Raw genomic sequence first — 22416 nt, forward strand, 5'->3', positions numbered from 1 at the left:
TATTAAGCTATTTAATTAGAGTTAGATAATATATATGTTGATATTATTTGTTTTAATATTTTTGCAACAATTAGTGAACTTGATCTTACCCTAATTTCAACCGGCTCTTCATTTTTTCCATTATCATGAATCTTGTCTTCTCTAAAAGATTCGCTGTGTTCATTACAAGGTATTATTTTAAACATGCAAGGTATTCTTTTGCGATTAGACAGATACAAAGTGGATGTTCCTCCATAAATCATTGGAGTTGAAACGCTTGGATCGTCAATACTATCCATCACACTATATACGCAAAAGTTTAGCAGTTGTAGAAAGATTGGAATTTCGAGAGAAGAAATCCCTAAGATCCCTTTCACTGAAGATTGAGTGAGTTTTTCCCAAAAATTTCCAAACTCTTTCTTGCCCATTTTTTTAGTTGGAGCCATAAAGTTTGTAAGTATTACTGGAAGCCTAAAATTTATACAAATAAGCTTTGAATAATTACTATCTGTGTTAATTTCTTCCATTTGTTCATTTATTTCCGAAACTTCATCTTTTGTATTTGAGAAAGCTCTTATTAGTAGTGAAATCATTGGAGGATTCAAATAAGGGCCATTGCAAATTAAATTAATCCTTTGCTCAAATTTTCCTTCATTATCAAAACCTTTATTAGTTTCACTGAAAACTTCAACATGAAGGTTTTGCGATGTAGAATCAAATATATTTGGAAATGAATTATTAGAACTTTTTACAGACAATTTTTTCTCCTCGCAAAAAGTAGAAATACGCTCTATGTTAAATATCCTATTCTTCTCATTTTTCCCCAATTTCACAATAATTGTTGACTCTCCAGAGGAATATTTAAAGCTCCCGTTTGAAAATCCAATTGATAATAGGCTAAAATTATATAAACTTCCTTTATTTGATAGACATAAGGAAAGCCAGGTATTTCTACTGCAATATCCATCATCGCCATATTTATTTGATTGGTTGGGTATTAAAAGGCTATTTTTTTTGTGATTAAATACTCCATCCAATAACTGATCTCTATATCTCAAAGCTGAATTATTTTCTGATGGTATGTTTACCGGAGTTATATTCCCATTTATAGGGGTAACACTATATTGTGTATTTGCAACAATTGCATTTAAAAATTCGGGTGAGCCTATACAATTACCTCTGTTTCCAACACCGATTTTCAGAATTTCGTAGATTCGATTTTGGGTCTCATGATCAGAGTTACAATAAAGCTTCGTAAAAGAAAGTAAAATAGTACTTTTTAATAGTGGAATATGATCATCTTCAGAATCGATAGTTAATATATCATGAATAATCAACAATATTTCAACTTGCTTAATAATTGATACTTTACTTGATATCAGCTTTCCATATTCACCTAAAATAAAACATAACCATCTTATTCCAGATCTTGGGTTGAAATTATCTCTTCGATTTTTTAATTTATTTAATAATTTATATGATTTTATTGCTACATATTTTTGAGTACTTATATCATTTCCAAGTGATTCATTCACTTTCTCCATTAAATCAGTGCATTCAATTTTCAATTTAGAATCAAATAGAATATCTGTTATCTGAAAAAGAGTATTTTCTGTAATTTCAAATCCTGGATTTGGGTTACAGAAAGACTTCTCGAGAGTTTGAAATAATACATTAATTGTCTTATATGAAACTTCATTTTTGTTTGAAAATCTTCTAATTGTATAGCAAACTGATAAAATTATCTCTTCCAATAATGTTTTTGTCTTTTCTGGAAAAAAACAATCACTTGAACCTTTTTGTATGTTATGTATTTCTTCAATATTTAATTTATAAGGGTTTAATATATACTTGTAAAGAACTCCATTAAGAATTTCTTTTGTAATAAAAACCCAATTATTTTTGTTGCAGATATAAGAAAAAATATTTAATAGATTCAAAGTTGTATCTTCATCAAAAGAGCATGTAAATCTCAACAATGTAACCAAATTTTTTTTTACTAATTCTTGAATTGCCTTATTTGTTTTCGATTCAAAAATTAGTGAAATAGAAATAGAAATATAATCTTTGTTATCCGCATATAGTAAACCTTCAATAAATTTCCCCACTAAATGACCAATATTAGCAGATAATTCTTGATTACAAATCTTGTTGAAATATTTTGTCATCTCAATTGCAATACCAATTATACATAGAAACTCAATTTCATCAAAGGTAGAACTAAAACTTAAATTACATTCATTTACTGATTTAATTGCATGGATTGCATTAAAAAATACGTCTTCCATTATCTTATTCATCTTGTAATTTACAAAATAGTCATTAATCACTTCAGGGAACAATTCTAAAATCTCTATTAATTTAACCTGAAGCCAAAACATTGGAATTTTATGAAATCTCCAATTTTTTATTTCTTTGTATAACCTAATTCTCGATAACGTAAATATTAAATTTGGAACTATAAATTCCCAAATCTTTACTAATTTAATATTTAAATTAGAGTTGATTATTTCTCTTTCGTCTCTTAATACGGAATGATCTGTTTCTTGTTCATTTAAATTTTTGTAGGCATTTTCTGTTGGTTCCAAGTACTCAGTGTTTAAATAATACTTCAAACTATTCTTTATAAAAACGCATTGAGAAATTAGACAGTCAGCATTCCTTTCGAATTGGAAATATGATAATAGTCTTTCACCCCACTCGTTTGCCCTGAGCCGATCAGGGCAACATTGAAATAACTTCGTTAAACAACAAATTGCCTTCGATCTGATAATATTTGTGTCATTAAGTTGTTTTTCAACTGGTATTTCTGCGAGTTTCTTTATGTCGATAAAAAGATTGTCCGCAAAGTCTAAAGTTGGAGAATTCCCTATGAAATTCAATGCTAATAAGCAATTTTTGATTTTTTGTTTTCTAATATCGATGTTTTTACCTGAATGATTTTTTCCTATTCCTACTGAAAATTGTCTAAAATTCCGTGATTTATCAGAACCTTTTTCTTTGTCTACTAATACTTCAAAGCAATTATTTAAGTCATTTTTTATTGTATTTATTAATAATCTAAGTAATTCTAAATTTCCCCTGTAAATTAATGAAGCAGCGATATAACCACATTGCTTAAATTCGAAAATATTTGAGCTAACCAACTCTAAAATTTCAAGCCATCCAAAGTCAATTTCATACCCCATTACGCTTATGTATGCTAATCTCCAAATTATCTTTTCTTTATCCTTGAGAGATAATTGAGGACCTTTTTTGGAGCTATCATCTGTCTTCTCCAAAATAGATTTTAGATTAGAAATCTCATATTCAACTAATTCCATATTATATTTATACAAATGAATATGAGAATATTATTTATTTATATTAACACCATACTCTTTTAGATCAACCACCAATTTGTGAGGGCCGTAATAAAAGCATTTTTTTTTTTTTTTACTGCGGGTAGAAATGCTTTATGTATATATTAAATTATCGATAAAGATTTAAATAAATAGAATTTCTTTACAAATATTTGTATTTCACTCAATCACTGTAACTTGATAAACACCCTATTTTTTGTGCGTGATTTAGTTACTTTTTGCCTTCTTTAAAAATAGTCTAGTAATTTCACTATTCTATAGCAAGTATTTAACTGATACATAGATTTATATTCATTTTCTATTTGAAATTTTTTGACAATAATTATTTAGCATGATTAGTCCTAAGAATTTTTTATCGAAAATAAAATATTGAAAATGATTTGCTTTCATTCAAAAAATAATAATAAATAGTACTTCTGAATGTCATTGAAGGTTATGATTTCAAGTTTTAAACTAATTGTTAATTTTCTTTATCGAATCATAAATAGTATAATAACTACTTCTAATTTCTATATTTAATCTTTTGAATAATATATGTAAAACAAATTAAATTTATATATAAAAACTAAGTAATCTTTAATATCTGTTTAAGTTTAAACTCCATCGAATCTTCAATTTTTTTTTCGCATTCTGGTACGTTGGAGATTTCATCATTCTTTTTTATCTTATTCTCTATGTTTCTTGAATTTAGGTAGTCTAGCCCATTTTTCTTTTTATTGATATTAATTGACAGCAATGACTTTAATTCAACAGCTAAGGGATGCTCATTTGAATTAATATGTCTTATTTCAGTTTTATTCTTCGTCTTTCGGCATCTTAAATCTGAGTCATTACAATTATTATTATTATTATTATTTACTTCAGAGCTATTTTGTTTATCTGTGATTGATATTTCTTTCTTTCCCATTTGCTTTAAACTGCTATTTTGATTTTTCAGCCAATAATAACTATAATTATCACATTTTTTTTTGCTTTTTTCCGCTTTATTATTAAACTGCAAATCAAAGTTTAATATTTGTTTACTTATTATTTCTAAATGATTTTCATCTTTAAGATTTTGAATACATGGTAGCAAAGGAATACACTCTGAAGATTTAACACTAATGCCTCTTAATTTAGAGCACATACCGTTTAAATTGTTTGCATTAATTTGAGTTTCATCCAACAAAATATCAATAATTGTTGACGGATAATATTCCTTGTTAACTTTTACTCCACAGCATACAGATACAACTGTTCCAACTGTTCCAAAGGGCAACAATCCATCATTTGTATTTATATAAACTACCCTAGTCCCCAAAGGGTACCCAAATCTTGAAATTAATTTATTTATGCCAGAGTTAAACTGATTCTCTGACTGATAAAAATGCTCATTCCTACATAATTTCGACAAATCTATATATTTATCATTTGTCTCGATTTGTGAATTTAGAATTAGTCTTTCCAATCTAGAAATTGTTGAAGGAAGCATTGTTGCTGAATTAGAACGTGAAGATAAAAATGGTAAATTTCTATATAATTTACCCTTAATTATCTTTATCATTACATTAAATTTGAAGTCTTGATCTTTTGAATCAATCAAATCCGAGAAAATATCCTTGACATGTATTTTCTTTAAGTTAAATACGTTTTCAACCTTTTCATTGTTATTGTCAATATTAAATGTGTTTGAGCAAATATTTTTTCCTTCAGAATTTATTATGTGTTCATCTAACTCTCCCTGGTCCAATAATACCAAACTTTTAAAAATAGCCAAAACAAAACAAGGGAAAAGGTCTAAATATTCTAATATTGATTTTATTGCTTCGTTGCTAACAATAGGAGTCCCAAGTTCCACATTAGTATTCGATGATGTAATAAATGAATTTTCATCTACGAATTTACTATATAAAGGTAAATAAAGCTTATTTTTTAATTTATTTTCAAATTTAAAAAGATTCATCGATATTTCTTGCAAAGTACTATCGTTGCACTTCACTTGAATTGGACCAATAATTAGTTTCTTAAGAAATAAGGTTGAAAAGCGCATATACTCAAGTGATTTAGTAGCATCTAATCCGCATTTTGTGTTTAAGCAATTTAACAAGGGTTTGTATATTATTTTTGCAACATCCTCAATAGAAAACCATTGTATTGAAGATAAGTCTTCCAAAGCATATTCAAAAATTCTCTTTTGAAGTTGTTCCACTTTATTCTTGTTTTTTGGAATTCGAAATAGTACTAATCTTTGAGCTTCATCTACAATTGTGCCGATATATCCATAGTTTGGATTTTGTTTATTAATGCAAAGGAGCTTTTCACCTAAATTTATTTTACTAATCTGCTTAAAACGTTCAGCCTCACTCTCTTTTAAATCTGAATACAATAATATTAGTGGTAGCAAATAGTGTTTTGATATTTTTGAGAAGTTAAATTCAACCTTGCCACTCTCAGTAATGTAACTGCTCTCAGCAACTCTAGCCTCAACAAGACAATTTACTGGATCAGATATATCCTTCAGTTCAGCATCAAAATCTTTCAAGTCTAAAACTTCTTTGCAATTAACCAACTTTGAAATGGAAAGCAATTCTTCATCAATATTCATTGAATTTGAGGGGGAAAGAACAATTCCTCGTTTCTTTAGAAGTGAATTTTCATTAAATAATAAACGAATAAACTCTTTAGGATTGTTGTTAGGTTCAATAATAGGTTTTGTCAGCAGCTTCGGTCTTAGAATATATCTCAAAGTTTTTATTGAAACAAGCTCAGCAACCTTCATTCTAGGATAGTCAACCAATATTCTTATACCTGGATTTCTTGTATTAATGGAAGGTAGAAAGAGATTATTTAAAAACTCCTTTGAAATATGAGATGAAGATATTGAGGAAAAAATTGATTCATTACTACTTTCAGTCCCAAAAACACTTATCCCAGAACTATAATAAATTCTATAAGGAATTCTGCAAAGGTTTGGGAACCAATCGAAAGGTAATATTGTATTATCTAGTAAATAATTAGGGAAGTTTGATACACCGTCAGGGAATGCCGGATGATAAAACGATTTTGAAACTACCTTCGAGTTAGTAATGGAAGGTAAGTATAATTTCACTGTGCTTTCAATTTTAGGAGTAGGAAATGCATAGTTATCCAAATAGAAAATAAATGGTCTCCCTTCCTGATTTCTGGCTTTATCTTCGGTATCTAAAAACTCCGAACTATTGATAATTGATGAATGAGTATTTGTATTAGCATCAATTAAATTTTCTAATTCACTTGTACTTAAATAAAATTTATACCGATTTTTCAGTTCATATTCAAAATTAGTCTTTATTTTGATTTCAAAATTTCTAAAATCAGAGTCATAAAAACCACATTTTGAAAGAACATATGTAATTGAATCCAATAGAAGGAACTCATCAATAAAAGGAATTAATGTTACGCCACCCCAAGGAACCTTGACGCCTTCCATATCAACTTCAAAGTTAGCCGGATAAAAACTCAATAATGGTGAGTTTGGATTAGTAAACAGCTTCCTAAATGGCTTTGGTAAAAGATCCTTGCTATTTGAAGGAAGAACCCCCATTAGTTGCTCAAACGGTTGCAATGGATTTCCTTTAATAAACCGAAATGCTAACCCATTAAGCTCGATTTCCTCCGAATACATTGTGTGAACAAACATCAATTTAGAAGAACCATATTTAACAATATCATCTCTACTCAATGTTGAAATACTCTTATTTTGTAGCCAACAACTTAAAATAATGGCAATATCACATGCAAATGGCGCATACCTATAAGGGTAATACCATCTCCATGAAGGAACACCTCTAAAATAATAATAGCTGACCCATTGCAAACCCTCAAGGTAACAAAAAACAATATCTTCAATAGAATTAGTTGTTATCCTATTGGAATTCGTGTTAGATTTAATATTTGCTTGATTTTGAACATTTGAATTTTCTGGGAAAAACTTATCGATATTTATTGCCATTTTTACAAAGTAATATCTCCAACGCATAACTTCAAAATTTTCGGGTCTAGTTTCTTGCCACTTTGCCCTAAATTTATCTTGTTCTATAGAGTCTGATTTCATAAACCTTGGAACACCTATTGAATCTGAACTAATTTTGTTTTGGTCTGGGATTACCTTTTTCCAATAATCTGGATTAGAAATACGTTTTTCAGCTTCTTCTTTCTCCGAAATAATATGCCAAATTAGAAACCGTAACAAATTTACATAATTGATTCTACCACAATCTTCGAGTATCCATGGAGAACTACTCAACTTCATTAAAAAAAAATGAGCCAAATACTTTCTATAACTACTTATTATCCTTGCTAGTCCTTGATCAACAGTGTGGAATGGGATATGAGGGAGAAAATCATTTCCAACAATGAAGCCTAAGATAATAAAATCGTCAATAAGGCGTTCTCCATCTATTAAAACGTTATCGAAAATACTAATTTGATCCTGTGAATCATTTTTCAGTCCAAACTTGTATCCGAAACATAAATTTAACTCCTCAACACTTAAATTTCTAGGATTTAAATCATTTATAATATAATCTCTTAAAATAGAGATATGCAGAAATTGAAACCTTTCCTTTGTGCAAACCGTTCTACTCTCATAATTTCTTGAACTTGAAAATTTTATTTCTTCCCTCAACAAAGAAAAATGTGGTTCATGAGAAGCAAGAGAAAGCATTATCAAATCAGCATCAAGGCCATACAAGCAATGAGTCGTGTTGTTATTATAGTCTCTTTGGGATTTAATACAACGTATGAAATCCATTATTTTATGTTCGCCTTCACCAGGTACGTCAGCTCCACTTAAAACAACTTCTAAATGTTTCCATAATGGATCAGTATGTATTTGATGGTAAATAAAAAATTCCAGTTGTCTCCGCAACTCATGCATAAAAGTCGTACCAGGAGTTATACAATTCGAATCAAAAACGTTATTTTGTGTTGTATCAATAGAATTATTTTTCTCCATTTTCTTTAGAAACTCTGAATCCCTTGCAGACCTAAATCTTCTACTTCTTTGTTGATTCATTTTAGCTCTAGGAGCAACCCCATCAACTGCAATATAAAGTAATTTCCTAGGTTTAGCTATGTATACCAACTTATTTATATATCTAAAAATAGCAGCCCAAATTTCTGGAGACCCTTTTTCAGATAAATTAATCCCATTACTTGGAGTGCGCATTTCACTAGAATTCACACTATTGTGAGCAATTCCATTTACATCCAAATATAAATTATCAAATGGTGGTATAATTCCATCTGATATTTCCTCATTAATTTGAGGATACCTTTCTGATATCCATCTATAGAATCTCGAGATTCCCATTTTGAAACTAACATTTATAAATAACTTAAAAGAAAAAAATTAAATCCTCCCGCCAAATCAAATTTCTGTCTAATTGATTTTTTTTCTTAGATCAACTCAAAAACGATCAAAATAAGAATATGCTAAAAATCTAAGAACGTTAGATACAATACCATCTTTTAGTTGTATTTTAATAAAATTTTAACATTTTTTAATAGAATAGATTTTAGAAATTATTAATCCTCTTAAGTATGAAATAAGAAACACATTGAATATATGAAACCCTTTTCTATGTAAGAAAGCGACTTGGCAAACGAAACTCGGAGTTGTAGAGGTGGGATGGCCGAGCGGTCTAAGGCGCTAGTTCGAGGTGCTAGTTTTCGCGGGTTCGAATCCCGTTCCCATCACTTTTTGACACTGGAAAACAAAGAAAAGTTAAAATTCTATCAGATTAAACTATCAAAGTAGTTTGGCCTTTTCTAGATAATTTTTTGATAATAGATGTTTTTAGCGATAATAAAATTATTATTCATTGAAATTCAGATTTATGCAGCGTTACAAGTTGGCCCAATACATGTTGTTTCATATGACACAATTGGGGTCGTTATAACTTTCTTGACGCAACCTGTACTAGTTTTTTCTGTATTGTCTGGGCATCTACTATCTGGTTTTGTTACCAAAACGCACTCCTTATTGTCAAACAAAGTATATGGATCATTGCATGTTAATGAGAATGGAGCATATTCAACAATATAGCATGTGCCATCTTGATCGGTAACATACCCAGATGGACAACTGGAAACTACTGGTGTAGATTCTATCTTTTCACAACCACCGGATGGGCACACCTTAGGTGCGAATCTTGCGCATCTATCACCCAATAGTTGACTATCAGCTGTACAGCTTAATGAATATGGAGCAAAAACTTCTCTTGAACAAACAGTTGTCCTCACAATGCTTACTTCCTGAGTAACTGCATGATGATGATGATGATGTCCTAGAGCGTGATGATGTCCAGAACTATGATGTGGATGATTTGAAGCTGTTCCTAAAGACCTTCTGGTTCCTTGGGCAACTCCAGCCTCCATTGTGTAACCCGGTGGGCAAACAAGCTCTGGTGGGAATGTTCTTATTCTCTCGCAATCGCCATTTGGACAGACTTTATCTGCATATTTTGCGCACTTATCGCTGATAACTATTAATCCAGGTGGGCATGCCAATTCATAATCTGCATATTCATTAGCAATACACCTCTGTCCACTTCTCTCAAAGTTTTGAGGACAAGAGAGAATTGGTGGTATATAACTGATTCTTTCACAATTGTTGTTTGGACAAACCTTTGCTGTTGATTGTTGGCACATATCTCCCAATAATCTGAATCCATCTGGACATTGTAGTGCATATGGCTCATAAACATTTCTCATACATTGACTTGCTCCACTGGCTTTATGACCATGGGATCTGATTGCAACACCAGCCTGAGGTCTATAATATCCAGGTGGGCACTCCATCGTTGGTGGTGAACGAATGAGTTGTTCGCAGTTTCCATCTGGGCAAACTTTAACAGTATGGATCGCGCATTTATCTCCGATTATTGAATAATTATCTGGACAAGAAAGGTCATAAGGTGTATATATTTGTTTTGTACACTCTTGTAATAACTGGTTTCCATGTCCATGTCCATGTCCTGCATGATCTGAATGATGATTTGATTGTGGTCTAGTAAATCCAGGTGGGCATACCATATTGGCAGGTTTACTTATCAATCTCTCGCAGTTACCATTTGGACAGATTTTATTTGTAAACAATGCACATCTATCCCCTAATAACACGAACCCTGATGAACATACTAAACTATACTCTTCAAAAATAGTTCTAACACATTCTGCTGAAGGTGTTGAATAATGATGTGTTCCGGCGGTATGCTTGCTTGAAATTGCTGTTTGAATTCCGTTGGCATTTCTGTAACCTTGTGGACATGAAAGAGTTGGTGGAACGACGACTTGTTTTCTGCAGTCACCTTGTAGACAAATTTTTTCTGTTTTTTCGATACATTTGTCGCCATCTAAAATAAATGGAGATTCGCATTTTAAAATATAAGGTACTGAAATTGTCTTAATGCACTCAGGGGAAGCTAGATTTCTGTGATGATGATGATGATGATGATGATGTCCTTGATAAATTGTGCCGGTTTGGTAAACTGGAGTTGGATAAGTTGTTAAAATTTCCTGTGTTTGATGAATTACTTGTGGCTGATAATTTACTTGTCTTTGTTGAATTACTTGTGGTTGGTTAATAGTTTGTGGTTGGACGGGAACAGAAACATTTGGATGGTTAATATGAGAATGGCTTATTGGCTGAATTGGTTTAGATGATGAGAATCCTGGAGGGCATACTAATTCAGCAGGCTCATTATATATACGCTCGCAATTACCATTTGGACATATTTTATCCGAATATGTAACACATTTATCCGCTACAAGTCTTGATCCAACAGGACAGATAAGATTATATGGAGCATGGTCTGCATGGATGCATTTCATTTGCTGAATAGGAGCAACAACTGGAACTGGTTGTGGTGGCTGAGAAATTACAGGAGTATATTTATGTCCATGAGAATATCCCTTTTGAGAAGTAGATTGAACCCCAGCTAAGTGTCTGTGGTGTGGATGAGCAGAAATATTCATAACTTCATCTATTTGGTGATATCCAGGGGGACAAGTTAAAGAAACAGGCGCAGTTACAACTCTTTGGCAACTTTCATTCGGGCAAACTTTTTCTCTTGTGGTAGCGCATTTGTCTCCAACCAATGCATATCCTGCAGGGCATGCAAGATCATATGGTGAATATTTGTTAACTTGACATTGAGATCCTACATCTACAGAACCTGGCGGACATTTTAAAGTAGGTGGAGTTTTTACAAACTTAGCACACTCTTTTGATCTTGTTCCATCTTGACAAATTGCTTCTAATGGGTAGTAATTTGTTAATACACATTCTTTTCCTACAAGTTCAGCATTGTTCTCGCAAATAGGCACAGCTGGGACAGAATCAGCTTTTGTACAAGTTTTTGGGGTAATTTTTGGAACATCTTCACAAATTGGCCTTGGAGCCTCTTTATGATGTTGTGTATGTATATTCTGGGTTTGAATTGGTATAACTTGTGAATGTGAATGCCCATGAGAATGACCATGATGATGTCCTGGATTTTGTATCTCAGATGTTTCATAAACTGTTGATGTTTCTTTTGCAGCTGCTAATCTTCTTAGTGCTTTAACATCAGGTGTTTTACACTCTGTAACATAAGTTGTTACTGAACAGTCATATTGGCTTCTTCTAACACATTGTTTACCTGTTTCCAATGAATAACCAGGTGGGCATTCCAAAACAGGCGAACTAATCGATCTCTCTACGCAAACGTCCCCCTCTCTAGTACCAACAGGACAAACGTATTGAAGAGCCCCGGGAACAAGTCTTGTGCACGAGTCTCCATCCAACGCAGAACCTGGAGGACATTCTGGTGTTTTTGGTGAGGTAGTTGTTTGAACACACTGTTGATTTTGTAGAGTGAATCCAGTAGGACATACAGTTGAAGCAGGAGAAAATTGGATACAATCGTCTCCATTTGGTAAAAATCCATCTGGGCAGATAGCATCGATCATTTTTAGTGCAGTACATTGATTTCCTTGAAGTTTATATCCTGGTGGACATTCTGAAACAGGAGGTGCTTCTTTTATTTGCTCGCATTGGGATCCAGAAAGTGTATATCCAGGTGGGCATTCTCTGTTTGGTGCGGAGAAAGAAGCACAATTTGTACCATTATCAATAAAACCAGTTGGACATACCATATTTATCCTTTCAACTTTTTGGCATTGTCCATTTACCAGGTTTGTACCTGGAGGACACTCTGGTTGTGGTGGAGCTTGAGTAGTTTGGGTACATTGTTTTCCAATTAATACAAAACCTGTTGGACACTCCTTTTCTGGTTGAGAAAACTGAACACAGTCTGATCCATTGTCGAGATATCCAGGTGGACAAATGGCATCTTCTAGTTCATATGAAATACAACTGTTATTTTCCAAGGTTGTACCTGGTGGGCATTCTGTTAATCTTGGAGCAGATTCTGTTTTAACACATTGTTTTCCGGAAAGAGAAAATCCTTGGGGGCAAATTTTCTCTGGTGCAGAAAATTGGACACAATCTTCGCCATTATCTACAAACCCTGGTGGACAAATTGTATCAACTCTTTCTATCGATTGACATTGATCATCTTTTAAAATTGTACCTGGTGGGCATTCGAATTCCATGGGAGCATTTACCATTTGAACGCACCTGTTCCCACTCAATGTAAACCCGGGTGGGCATTCCTTTGTGACTGGAGAATATTTTACACAATCTTTTCCATTGTCTAAAAATTCTGGTGGACAGATAGCATCGATTGCTTGGACTGAAATACAGGCATTATCTTGTAATACTGTACCTGGAGGGCAGACAGGTTGAGTTGGAGCAGAACTAGTTTGTATACATTGGAGGCCTTGTAAAATGAAATTTGGTGGGCATTCCTTTGCAGGAGCTACATATAGTACACAATCATCTCCTGAGTCTGTATATCCTGGTGGGCAGACCATATCAATATTTTTAATCACTTTACATTTTCCATTTTCAAATATTGAATTAGGTGGGCATGTCGATTCTAATTCAGCTGATTCTGGTGCCATACATTGTTGTCCTGACAAATTGAATCCAGGAGGACAGATTTTATTTGCAGGGAGATATTGAACACATCTATTTCCTTCTTCAACAAAACCAGAAGGACAAACGGTATCAATTTGTTGAATTAATTTACATGTGCCATTCTCCAGTATAGTGCCTGGAGGACATTCTGGATTAGGAGGAGCTGTGTCTGATTGAACACATTGTTTTCCAGAAAAAACGAATCCTGGGGGACATGATTTTTCAGGCATAGTGAATGCAACACAATCTCTTCCATTATCTACGAAACCAGGGGGACATACTGTATCTATCATATGTTTAGAGATACACTCTGTTCCATGTAATGTAGTACCTGGAGGACAAGATGGTTGTTGAGAAGCGGTTTTAGTAGCAGTACATTGCTTTCCTGATATTTCGTATCCTGGTGGACATTGCTTTAGTGGTGCTGTTACTATTAAACAATGCCCCTCGTGATAGATTGCTGGTTCCTGACAGAAAGGCATAGGAGGAACCTGGATACGTTGGACACAAACTCCATTCTCCATTAAATACCCTGGAGGGCAGCTTTCTAGCGGAGTTTCAACATACGTAGGTACCTGGCCTTTTGTGTGTGGCAAAGGGGAAGCTACACCAGGAATGTTGGGTTTAACCTGAGGCGCACCAAATGCACCAATAATAAACGACAATAATAAAATACGTTTCATAATAAAAGAAAAAACTATTTAATGAAATTGACCTAATAATTAAATTAGGGCAGATATTCAAATAGTAATTGAAATTATTAGGTAAAAAATTGTTGATTGAGGAAAAACAATAATTCGAGGATACACCTAACGCATATACGATACAATTTACACAAATTCGTGAGTGCTCATATTAGAGTTTAATCTAAATTGTTTTAAAGAAACATATGATAATAAACTATCGCTTTGCAATAAATTAAAATATTGAACTTTCGTTGGAATGTGTTTTTTCAATAATTTTTGATCGGATTGTAAATTTATTGGATAAAACCAATCAATTTTTTGGGCGCAATTTTCAGAGATGGATTACATTAACATTAAATATTATGAATACTGACATACTTGAAAGTAGAAATAATAGAAGGCCAAGATATGTTTCAATTAGCTTAAATAATGATGAATTAACACATTTTTGTCCATTCTTATCTGATAATGATGAAAAAGTCCTGTTTACGTTGACATGCAATTATCTTTCTTTGGGACAATTTGAGTTAGCAAGATCAAGCATACTTCAGCTAAGTTCATTAAACTTTAGAAAGGTGTCTGAGCTACTTTATTCCATAATTTATTATGGTCCTCCCCCAGACTGGCAGCTTTCTGTCACAATTTCTACATCAGCACATTTTATACTTGCATGCATAAGAGAATATGAATCATTTTTCAGAAATAATACTAAAATTGAAAACTACATAATTAAAAGGACTGAGTTTGATTTATTAATTGGGCAAATGATAGCGGATATCTCCGATGTTAAAATTAGTTTTGAAATAATTAAGAAATTAAGAAATTTTTATTCCGTTTTTTTAATTAATGGACTTGACGTCAAAGTTCCAGAACTGAAAATCTTGCCAAAAATTGTTGGATTACCTTCTTATCTTAGCAGGCTTCCTTCATTTTCGACAAATTTGAACAAATTATCTGAAAATTTATTGATTGACTTGGCAAATAATCAAGGAAAGTATCTTTCGATTAAAATAATTAATGAAATGTTTGAATGTTTTAATACATCTCGGAGATATTTTATTAAAATCGCAAAAATACTAATTATGGATCATTCGAATACATTAAAATTCGAGACTAGTTTGATCAAAGACAACTCAATACTTAAAAATACATTATCTTCTATCAATGTTAGCTTAAATTGGATTGGATTGAAGAATTGCATTATTGATCTGATTTTTTTCAAGGAAAATTGTGGAATAATATCCTTAAATTCGCTTGGAGATATGATTTCAAAAAATATTTCAATAATTAAATTAGAAGATATTTTCGAAAATCATGATTTAGAGCTTACTAATTTTACATATGAAAAAGATGTTTCATCAAAAAACAACTTTACTAAAAATAAAAAGCCAGAGGATGTTATTTCAATAGTATTTATGATATTTTGCATAATAAATCTATTTTGTAAATATAAACTGAACAAGGAGATTTTTCTTAAGTTTTTAGCTGACCAAATTGAAATTTTAAAGTCTTGTGAAGATATTTGTAACACATGTATATTTGACTCTAGAATAATTTCAAATGTTAAAAGTCTATTTTCAGAAAATCTTCTTAAGCAATTAAGTAATTTTCAAAGCATTCATCAATACTTAAATGATATAAATACAGTTAAATTTTTCGAAAATGATACTTATTCTGATCATATTGGAACACTTGTTAATTCAAATTCCGACCAAAATTTATTGTTTAAAATTGTTTTGGAATTTGACAATATTTTGTTTAATATTAATTTTGGAATAAGTAATTCTTTGGGAATTTTTTCATTACCAAGATATATTGAGAATAAAAATAAAGTTACTTTAAATCCTATTTTAACTTACGATTTTTCAATAAATTGTAAATTTGATGAAAAGCCTTTTTTTTGGTGCGAATATTTAAGGTATTTAAATTTATCTAGAAATAAGTTTGAAGAGCTGCCCATTATTTTTATAACAAATTTATTTGACAAGATTTATAAAACCAAAAGAAATATTAATTCTTTTGAGTCTGCAAATAAAATTATTCTTTGTTTCCCACATTTAAGAGCAATTTGCGTTCATCTTGGGATGAAAAACGATCCTATTTTTAATTGGGAACTACTTAAGAACATCTGGTTGCCATTTAGATTAATTAGCAAAAACGAAGAATCACTTGTTGAGAGCAAATCTTTGGAACTCGATCTAGATGAAATATCAAGAAGACATGCAATTTCCATGTTTATTTCGGAAGAACTTAATTCGAATTTTTGCAGCGAGTTTAGATATAGTTCAAACAAAAATATTAGAAAAATATTTGAAGAAATAACTCTTAAAAAATCAATTATAAATTATTATTTTGATAATTTTAACTCTTCCAAAAAGTACACAACAATAAATTGGGTTTCACTGGAAGCATTTATTTCAAACATAATTTCTCTTCCACTAACAATTGGTAGTGATATTTCGTTATTAACAAAAGAAAGAGACTGCATAAAATCATACTTAATACAAAAAGAAGTTTTCGAGACAATTGATGGAAAGGGAAGTTCAAGCTTTGGGTTAAATTTACAGAACACATCTATTGAAATTGGAAATATTCAAACTGAATACTTTCATAATGAATTAATGTATTGTTTTTTTTGCCGAATTTTTATTTATTTAAAGAAAATTAAAATAAACAATTCGATTATTCATACTAAAAACAAAAAATTATTCAACATCACACAATTGTTGTACTACTTATTTATTTGGAGTGATAGATTATCCAGAAATTTTCAAATTGAAATGCTTCCAGTTATTGAAAAAACTTTTGAAAAAACAATTTTGATGATTGAATTGATATTATTTTCATTTCCATTTAATATTCCAAACTTGCCACTACCAAAAAATTTGGAAATTTTTTCTTGGTGGTATCGCTTTATTTTATCAACCCCATCAAGAGTATTCAATACAGGGAAAACAATAATCCGCTCAAGTAAAAGTTCAGAATATTTTCAAAATTTGTTTAAAGTTAGATGGGTTATTCGCGGAATTTATGAAAATAATCCATGGTATTCAAATTTATTTAGTTTTGAATCATTTTGTGTTTTAAATTATTACAACAATTCGACTAGAAATAATTACTCAGAAATATTACTTTTTCCTTCTATTCTTATTCTAAAGCTATTATCTATTCAGAACTATGAAAAATCTATTGAATTAATATTGAGTTCAAAATTTCACGTAAATATAACGCTAATAGTTCTGGACGGTTTTATTTTCCATTCACTCTTTGAGGAAGAAGTAATTAATAATTATTGCAATATTAACAAAATTTATGGAATAATTAAAAACGCGAAAACTGAAAGATTAACGAAACTTGATTTATTAAATATTAACAAGATTTCTTTATTTTCGGCAATGGAGGTATTTTCTATATATATTCAAACAAAATTTATCGATAATGAAAATGAGATAGGCTGGATATTTTATGCTTTTCCTAAACTATATCAAGCATTCGTATTGATAGATCTCTATATTTGTTTTGGAAATAAAAATTCCTCAAATTTATTTGAAGATATAGCGAAGGCTAGAGATATGATAGAACAGTACACCAGTAATTTAAATATTAAATACAAGTCAGTGGTTCAAACTACTTTAGACAGACTTTTTATATTTTATCAGTCTTCCAGCACAATTTCTTTAACAAGATATATAATGGAGATAGATACATTACCAAATCAAAGTTCTCAGATAAAAACTCATTTAAGCAGAATTCATGATAGAAAATTAATAACTACAACGTTAACTCAGTCATTAAATTATTTATCTGGCTTTTCTTTAATTAAACCACAAGACGAAAGTTTAATTAATATTAATCAAATTTTGGAACAAAGTTTATTTTCAAATTTTAATAACTCTAGCTATCTATTTTCAGTAATTCATTATATAAAGTCTATCATTTCAGAGTTATTTTTAAATCTGGATAAGCACAAAGCATTTCCAATTTTAGCATTGACTCCAAATGAAATAATTTCCTACTCTTTCTTTGAAAGAAAGTTAAAAGGAGGTAGTAAGAGACTTTCGAGAATAATGAACGCAGACTTGATCTCTGTTATAATTAAAGCTCTTAATTGTTTTCATTGCTCAACATCAATGTTCAGGAACAGTGAAATTAGCTCACATAGTGATATGGAATTTCTAATTAAACAGCTTGATCCATTTAAGGGAACATTTGCAATGTTGTCCCACAATATTTTACAGTCTAAAGATGTACAATATAGCTATTTTATATGGAAATTCGCCGTCAAGAATCGAATAAACTTTAGTCTTGAAAAAAAACAAATTATTCTAATTTCATTGGAATACCGTATCTGGAAATACGATATACATAAGCAGCTTGAATCTAAAATATTTAATGCCAATATAGATAAGTTATCTGGATTCTTTACATCTAAATCTTTGGAATACTATAATTATTTATTAAAGTGGCTATCGATAATAATTACATTTTTTTCTCTAAATTGTAATGATTTACATCTTATAATGAATAAATTTGATAAAACTATTGGTTTAATTAATTATTTATTCCCAATTTATTCTATTAGTCGTACTAATACTGTTGACAAAATTTTGTTTCAGTTATCCAGAGAAATGTTGAGAAATCAAAATATAATCAACCTACATTTGAATAATTTTAAACGAATAATAAAATTAAATAATCCATATTATCTTTATAGGTTAATAACTAGAGCTCAGGGAATATCAGATCCATATTTTATTTTGTCAATCATTGAAGTTACTAGCAAAAGTATAAAAAATAGCTATTCTGGAATTAAAAATTCTAAATCAAATAATTTCAAAAGTAAATTTATTGAAGAAAATATCTATGTAATTTTAAATGTCCAAAGGCTATTTTGTATTTCATATATTAAACATTTTAAAAATAATAGCGATATATGGAATGAGTGGTTCATTTTGATTAAAAAGTGGGAAACAACGAAAGGTATAATATCAATGTTGAAATACTCAATAGAAATGAAGATGTTCAGTATAGCAAAAATTATATCTCAACAATTGCTATTTAAAGTTATAAAGCATTGTGGGGATGTTCAATATACAGAAAAAGAATTGAAACATTTTTTTTCTGGGGATAACTTTTTTGAAGAAATAGGAAAAGATAATAATTTCAATAATTTTTCTTTAGTTTCAATTGTCAATTATATTATTACAAATATTAGAGATGACAAATTTTTCAGAAATATAACTTTATTAAATTATCTAAAGCTGTTGTTTCAAAATGGATTGGTAGTTTCGAAAGTATAATTGGATTTTTAAATAGTAATATTGGTATAGATGAAAAATATATTATTTTGGATGCCTATATTAATTCACAGAACTCTTCATTAGATGCCAATCGTATCAATATATTAAAGACTATACTGACTTCCATAAAATTGGTAAAAGACCTTAGGATGAGTAATATTCAAGCGTCCAATTTATTTTCTCCATATTTAATTATTAGGATGGCAATTATGTCAAGGAATAGTAGATTGATTGAAATATTAAAGAGAGATATTGATATTTTTCTAAAATCCGGGGATGTTTTATTAAATTTAATTGAAGAGTCATTTGGAATTATTGACGATAAACAGATACTAAAGGAAAAGATAAAAAAATCTTATATTTTTGGGCAAGCTGACATAAATTCGTGTATAAAATTATTTCCAATGATTGAAAATAATATTAAATTATGTTTAAATATAGAAGATATTCCATCATACAACAATGATATATATTTTTCTATCAAACTGATTTCTATTATACCTAAAAAAAAAACAATGAGTGATCTTTTATTTAGTATCTCTAACAAGATATCAAACCAGCTTTACAGAATATTTAGAAATTCTATTTCAGATAATTCATTAATCCGCACAAGGTTTGAATGTAGTAATTCGCAGCTTTGGGTTGCTGAGGAAGGTTCATTAAAAATAATTCCTAACAGCCTACATCCTTTTTCCAAATTTTCAAAAGCAAAAAGAAACTCGTATTATATCAAAAATCGGTGTCTAAATAAATATAAGAGCGGATTAAATATAAATTTAGAAAAGAGTTATAATAATAGAAATGAAATCAACATAGAAAATATTTCAAAATCAAGAATTTTATTTAGAAATTTATTTGTTTTATTAACTTGGGCAAGCGATTATATTGGGAAAAGCGAATTTAGCAAATCAATTAAAAGCTTAACACATTTATTTGAAATTTGGCAAAGGAATCCTGCATTATCATTCTCTTTGAAAGATTTTGTGTATATAAGTGATTATGTTATTCTAGTTCTAGTTTTCTCTGACCAAATAAAGATATTAAAAGATTTGAGTGAAAATAATATTCTTGAAACAAATATGAAGCCTTTAGATAAAAATCATGAACCAAAAAATTTAATTATTTGTAACATAGTTGCAAATTCAATTACAATTTCAAGAATGAACCAGTATTATAACGGAAAAAGTGACCATTCAAATCCCACTACCCTAAATGCATCTAAATCGAGAAATGAAATGATAATGGATATATTTTGCAATAAATGGAAGATTAATAGAGGAAAAGTGACCAATATTGAAATTTTAAAGGGCAACACAGTGAGGATTATTGAAAATCTTTTACTTCTAAAGCCTGATATCTTGAATTTAAGTATTTTAATAATAATATTAACTTACCATTCATGGGGAAAGCTTCAAATGTATATTAGTGGGCAAATAAAACGTATGTTACACTTTCCATGCGCATCAATATTAAATTTTAAATTTTTCAATTCAATATTTGAATTATATGAACAATTATTTATCTCAAATGTTAAAATTAGAATGAATGAAATATATACAATTTCAGATTTAGTTTCAAACTGGAAAGATTTTTCTGTTGGAATTGAAAATAATTCAGATTTTTTTGAAAATTCTAATGATAATTTGAGTTTGTCATATACCACATTTTTTTTAGAGAGAATAACAAATTCTATTAAAAAAAACTTATTCTTAAAATATAAAAAAGCAATTAAAATGATAAAATGCATTCAAGTAAAAAAATTGAACAATATAATAATTTATTTTAACCAAAAAAAAGTGAACAACAAAAAATTCTTTCAACTTGACTTCATTAATCACTTATTAATACAAAGTACTCCAAATCACTATTTTTTAATAAATACTTTTGTAAAATTAAATCTATGGTGGGAATTAATGGTTTACATTCTAAGATGGAGTTTTGAGCTTGGACCTTCCAAATCGAGATCTTTATTAATAGATAAAAGACGTGAAATACGAGCAAACAGTGAAAAAACTTTTGAAGAGATATTTTTTGACCTGGTTATAAAAAAAGCTCATTCAAAAGGCCAATTAAATTCTCTGATCAATGCAATGAATGAAGCCGTACCATTGGGAGGCCCAAGAGCCGCTATAGTTGTGAAAAAGTGCAAAAATGCAATACAAAAATACTTAGAATGTAGTGGGGCTTTGGAAATGTTATATAGATCTTTTCTATCACTTTATATTTCAATTGAGATTCCTCACGCACTTATGGGGGCAATAGCAATCCATCTTTCACTTCTAGACCATTTAAATATTGATTCAAGGACTGGATACTTAGAATCAGCTTTGTACCATTTCAAAAATGCAAATTTGGTATTGAAAAAAAAAGTTAAGTCAGGAGTAATTAAAAAGAACAAACATGCATCTCCAACAAACTGTATTGACTGCGAAAGAACTGCAGAAGTCCCATTTCTTTCTCAAAATTTGAATATTGGGAAATTAAACGACGTACTTATTCCATTTATCGCTGATATTCCAATTTATAAAATTAATATTTCTCCTTGGGGTGGTCTTTCATTGCCAATAATACAAAGAATAATCAGATTAGTCGAGCTGCAAAATTCGATTATTAAACTCTTAATAAAAGAAAATTCATCAATGTCAATTTTAAGTCCAAATTATAAGGATAGAAGAAATGTTATAGTAGTTCTCTTTCTTATTCGTGAATATCCTCTTGCATTTAAGACTTCTAACATGCTTGAAATACCATTGATGGAAATTTTGGTGCATGCGACTAAAGAACTGATAGTTTCTTATCCAAACAGCAATTCTCTTTATTGTTTTCTGGATTCAATGAAACTATGGCTGTCAGAATACGACTCGGATGCACTAATATCAAATGCAATAAATATGTGGATCTCGGAAAAAAAAATAAATCTTAATAATATCCCAGAATTAGAAAAAAACAGTATAATGGAACTCGTTAATAGGCTGTCAAACCCTTTGAGCAGAAGCGAAGCATTTAAAATGATAAATCCTTTGGAAAGAGTTAAATTAAGTTAA

The 22416-nt window shown here is 30.2% G+C and overlaps 5 protein-coding genes and 1 non-coding gene across 6 annotated transcripts; 3 read left to right on the plus strand and 3 right to left on the minus strand.

Moving 5' to 3' along the window:
- Window positions 1-11: 11 nt before the first annotated feature.
- cgd6_2070 (adaptin AP complex subunit alpha; ARM repeats) lies at window positions 12-3332 on the minus strand (the record flags this gene model as incomplete). The annotated part of the gene is made up of 1 exon (XM_627567.1): window positions 12-3332. A coding segment is annotated over one exon (3321 nt), but the record flags the coding sequence as incomplete, so codon positions are not given.
- Window positions 3333-3906: 574 nt separating this feature from the next.
- Window positions 3907-8673, minus strand: cgd6_2080 (Kem1p-like 5'-3' exonuclease; the record flags this gene model as incomplete). The annotated part of the gene is made up of 1 exon (XM_627568.1): window positions 3907-8673. One exon carries the CDS (start codon window positions 8671-8673, stop codon window positions 3907-3909), a length of 4767 nt encoding a protein of 1588 aa, XP_627568.1.
- Window positions 8674-8985: 312 nt separating this feature from the next.
- cgd6_2085 lies at window positions 8986-9059 on the plus strand (the record flags this gene model as incomplete). The annotated part of the gene is made up of 1 exon: window positions 8986-9059. It is a non-coding gene; the product is annotated as a tRNA-Leu (tRNA).
- A 138-nt stretch (window positions 9060-9197) lies between these two features.
- cgd6_2090 (CpCOWP1, oocyst wall protein with type I and type II cysteine-rich repeats) lies at window positions 9198-14087 on the minus strand (the record flags this gene model as incomplete). Its single annotated transcript, XM_627569.1, has 1 exon — window positions 9198-14087. A coding segment is annotated over one exon (4890 nt), but the record flags the coding sequence as incomplete, so codon positions are not given.
- A 347-nt stretch (window positions 14088-14434) lies between these two features.
- cgd6_2100 (hypothetical protein) lies at window positions 14435-19372 on the plus strand (the record flags this gene model as incomplete). The annotated part of the gene is made up of 1 exon (XM_627570.1): window positions 14435-19372. The coding sequence occupies one exon, from the start codon at window positions 14435-14437 to the stop codon at window positions 19370-19372; it is 4938 nt and encodes a 1645-aa protein (XP_627570.1).
- A 149-nt stretch (window positions 19373-19521) lies between these two features.
- On the plus strand, window positions 19522-22416 carry cgd6_2110 (hypothetical protein; the record flags this gene model as incomplete). The annotated part of the gene is made up of 1 exon (XM_627571.1): window positions 19522-22416. The coding sequence occupies one exon, from the start codon at window positions 19522-19524 to the stop codon at window positions 22414-22416; it is 2895 nt and encodes a 964-aa protein (XP_627571.1).

Source organism: Cryptosporidium parvum, chromosome 6 (assembly GCF_000165345.1).
Source record: "Cryptosporidium parvum Iowa II chromosome 6, whole genome shotgun sequence".
NCBI lineage: Eukaryota > Apicomplexa > Conoidasida > Eucoccidiorida > Cryptosporidiidae > Cryptosporidium > Cryptosporidium parvum.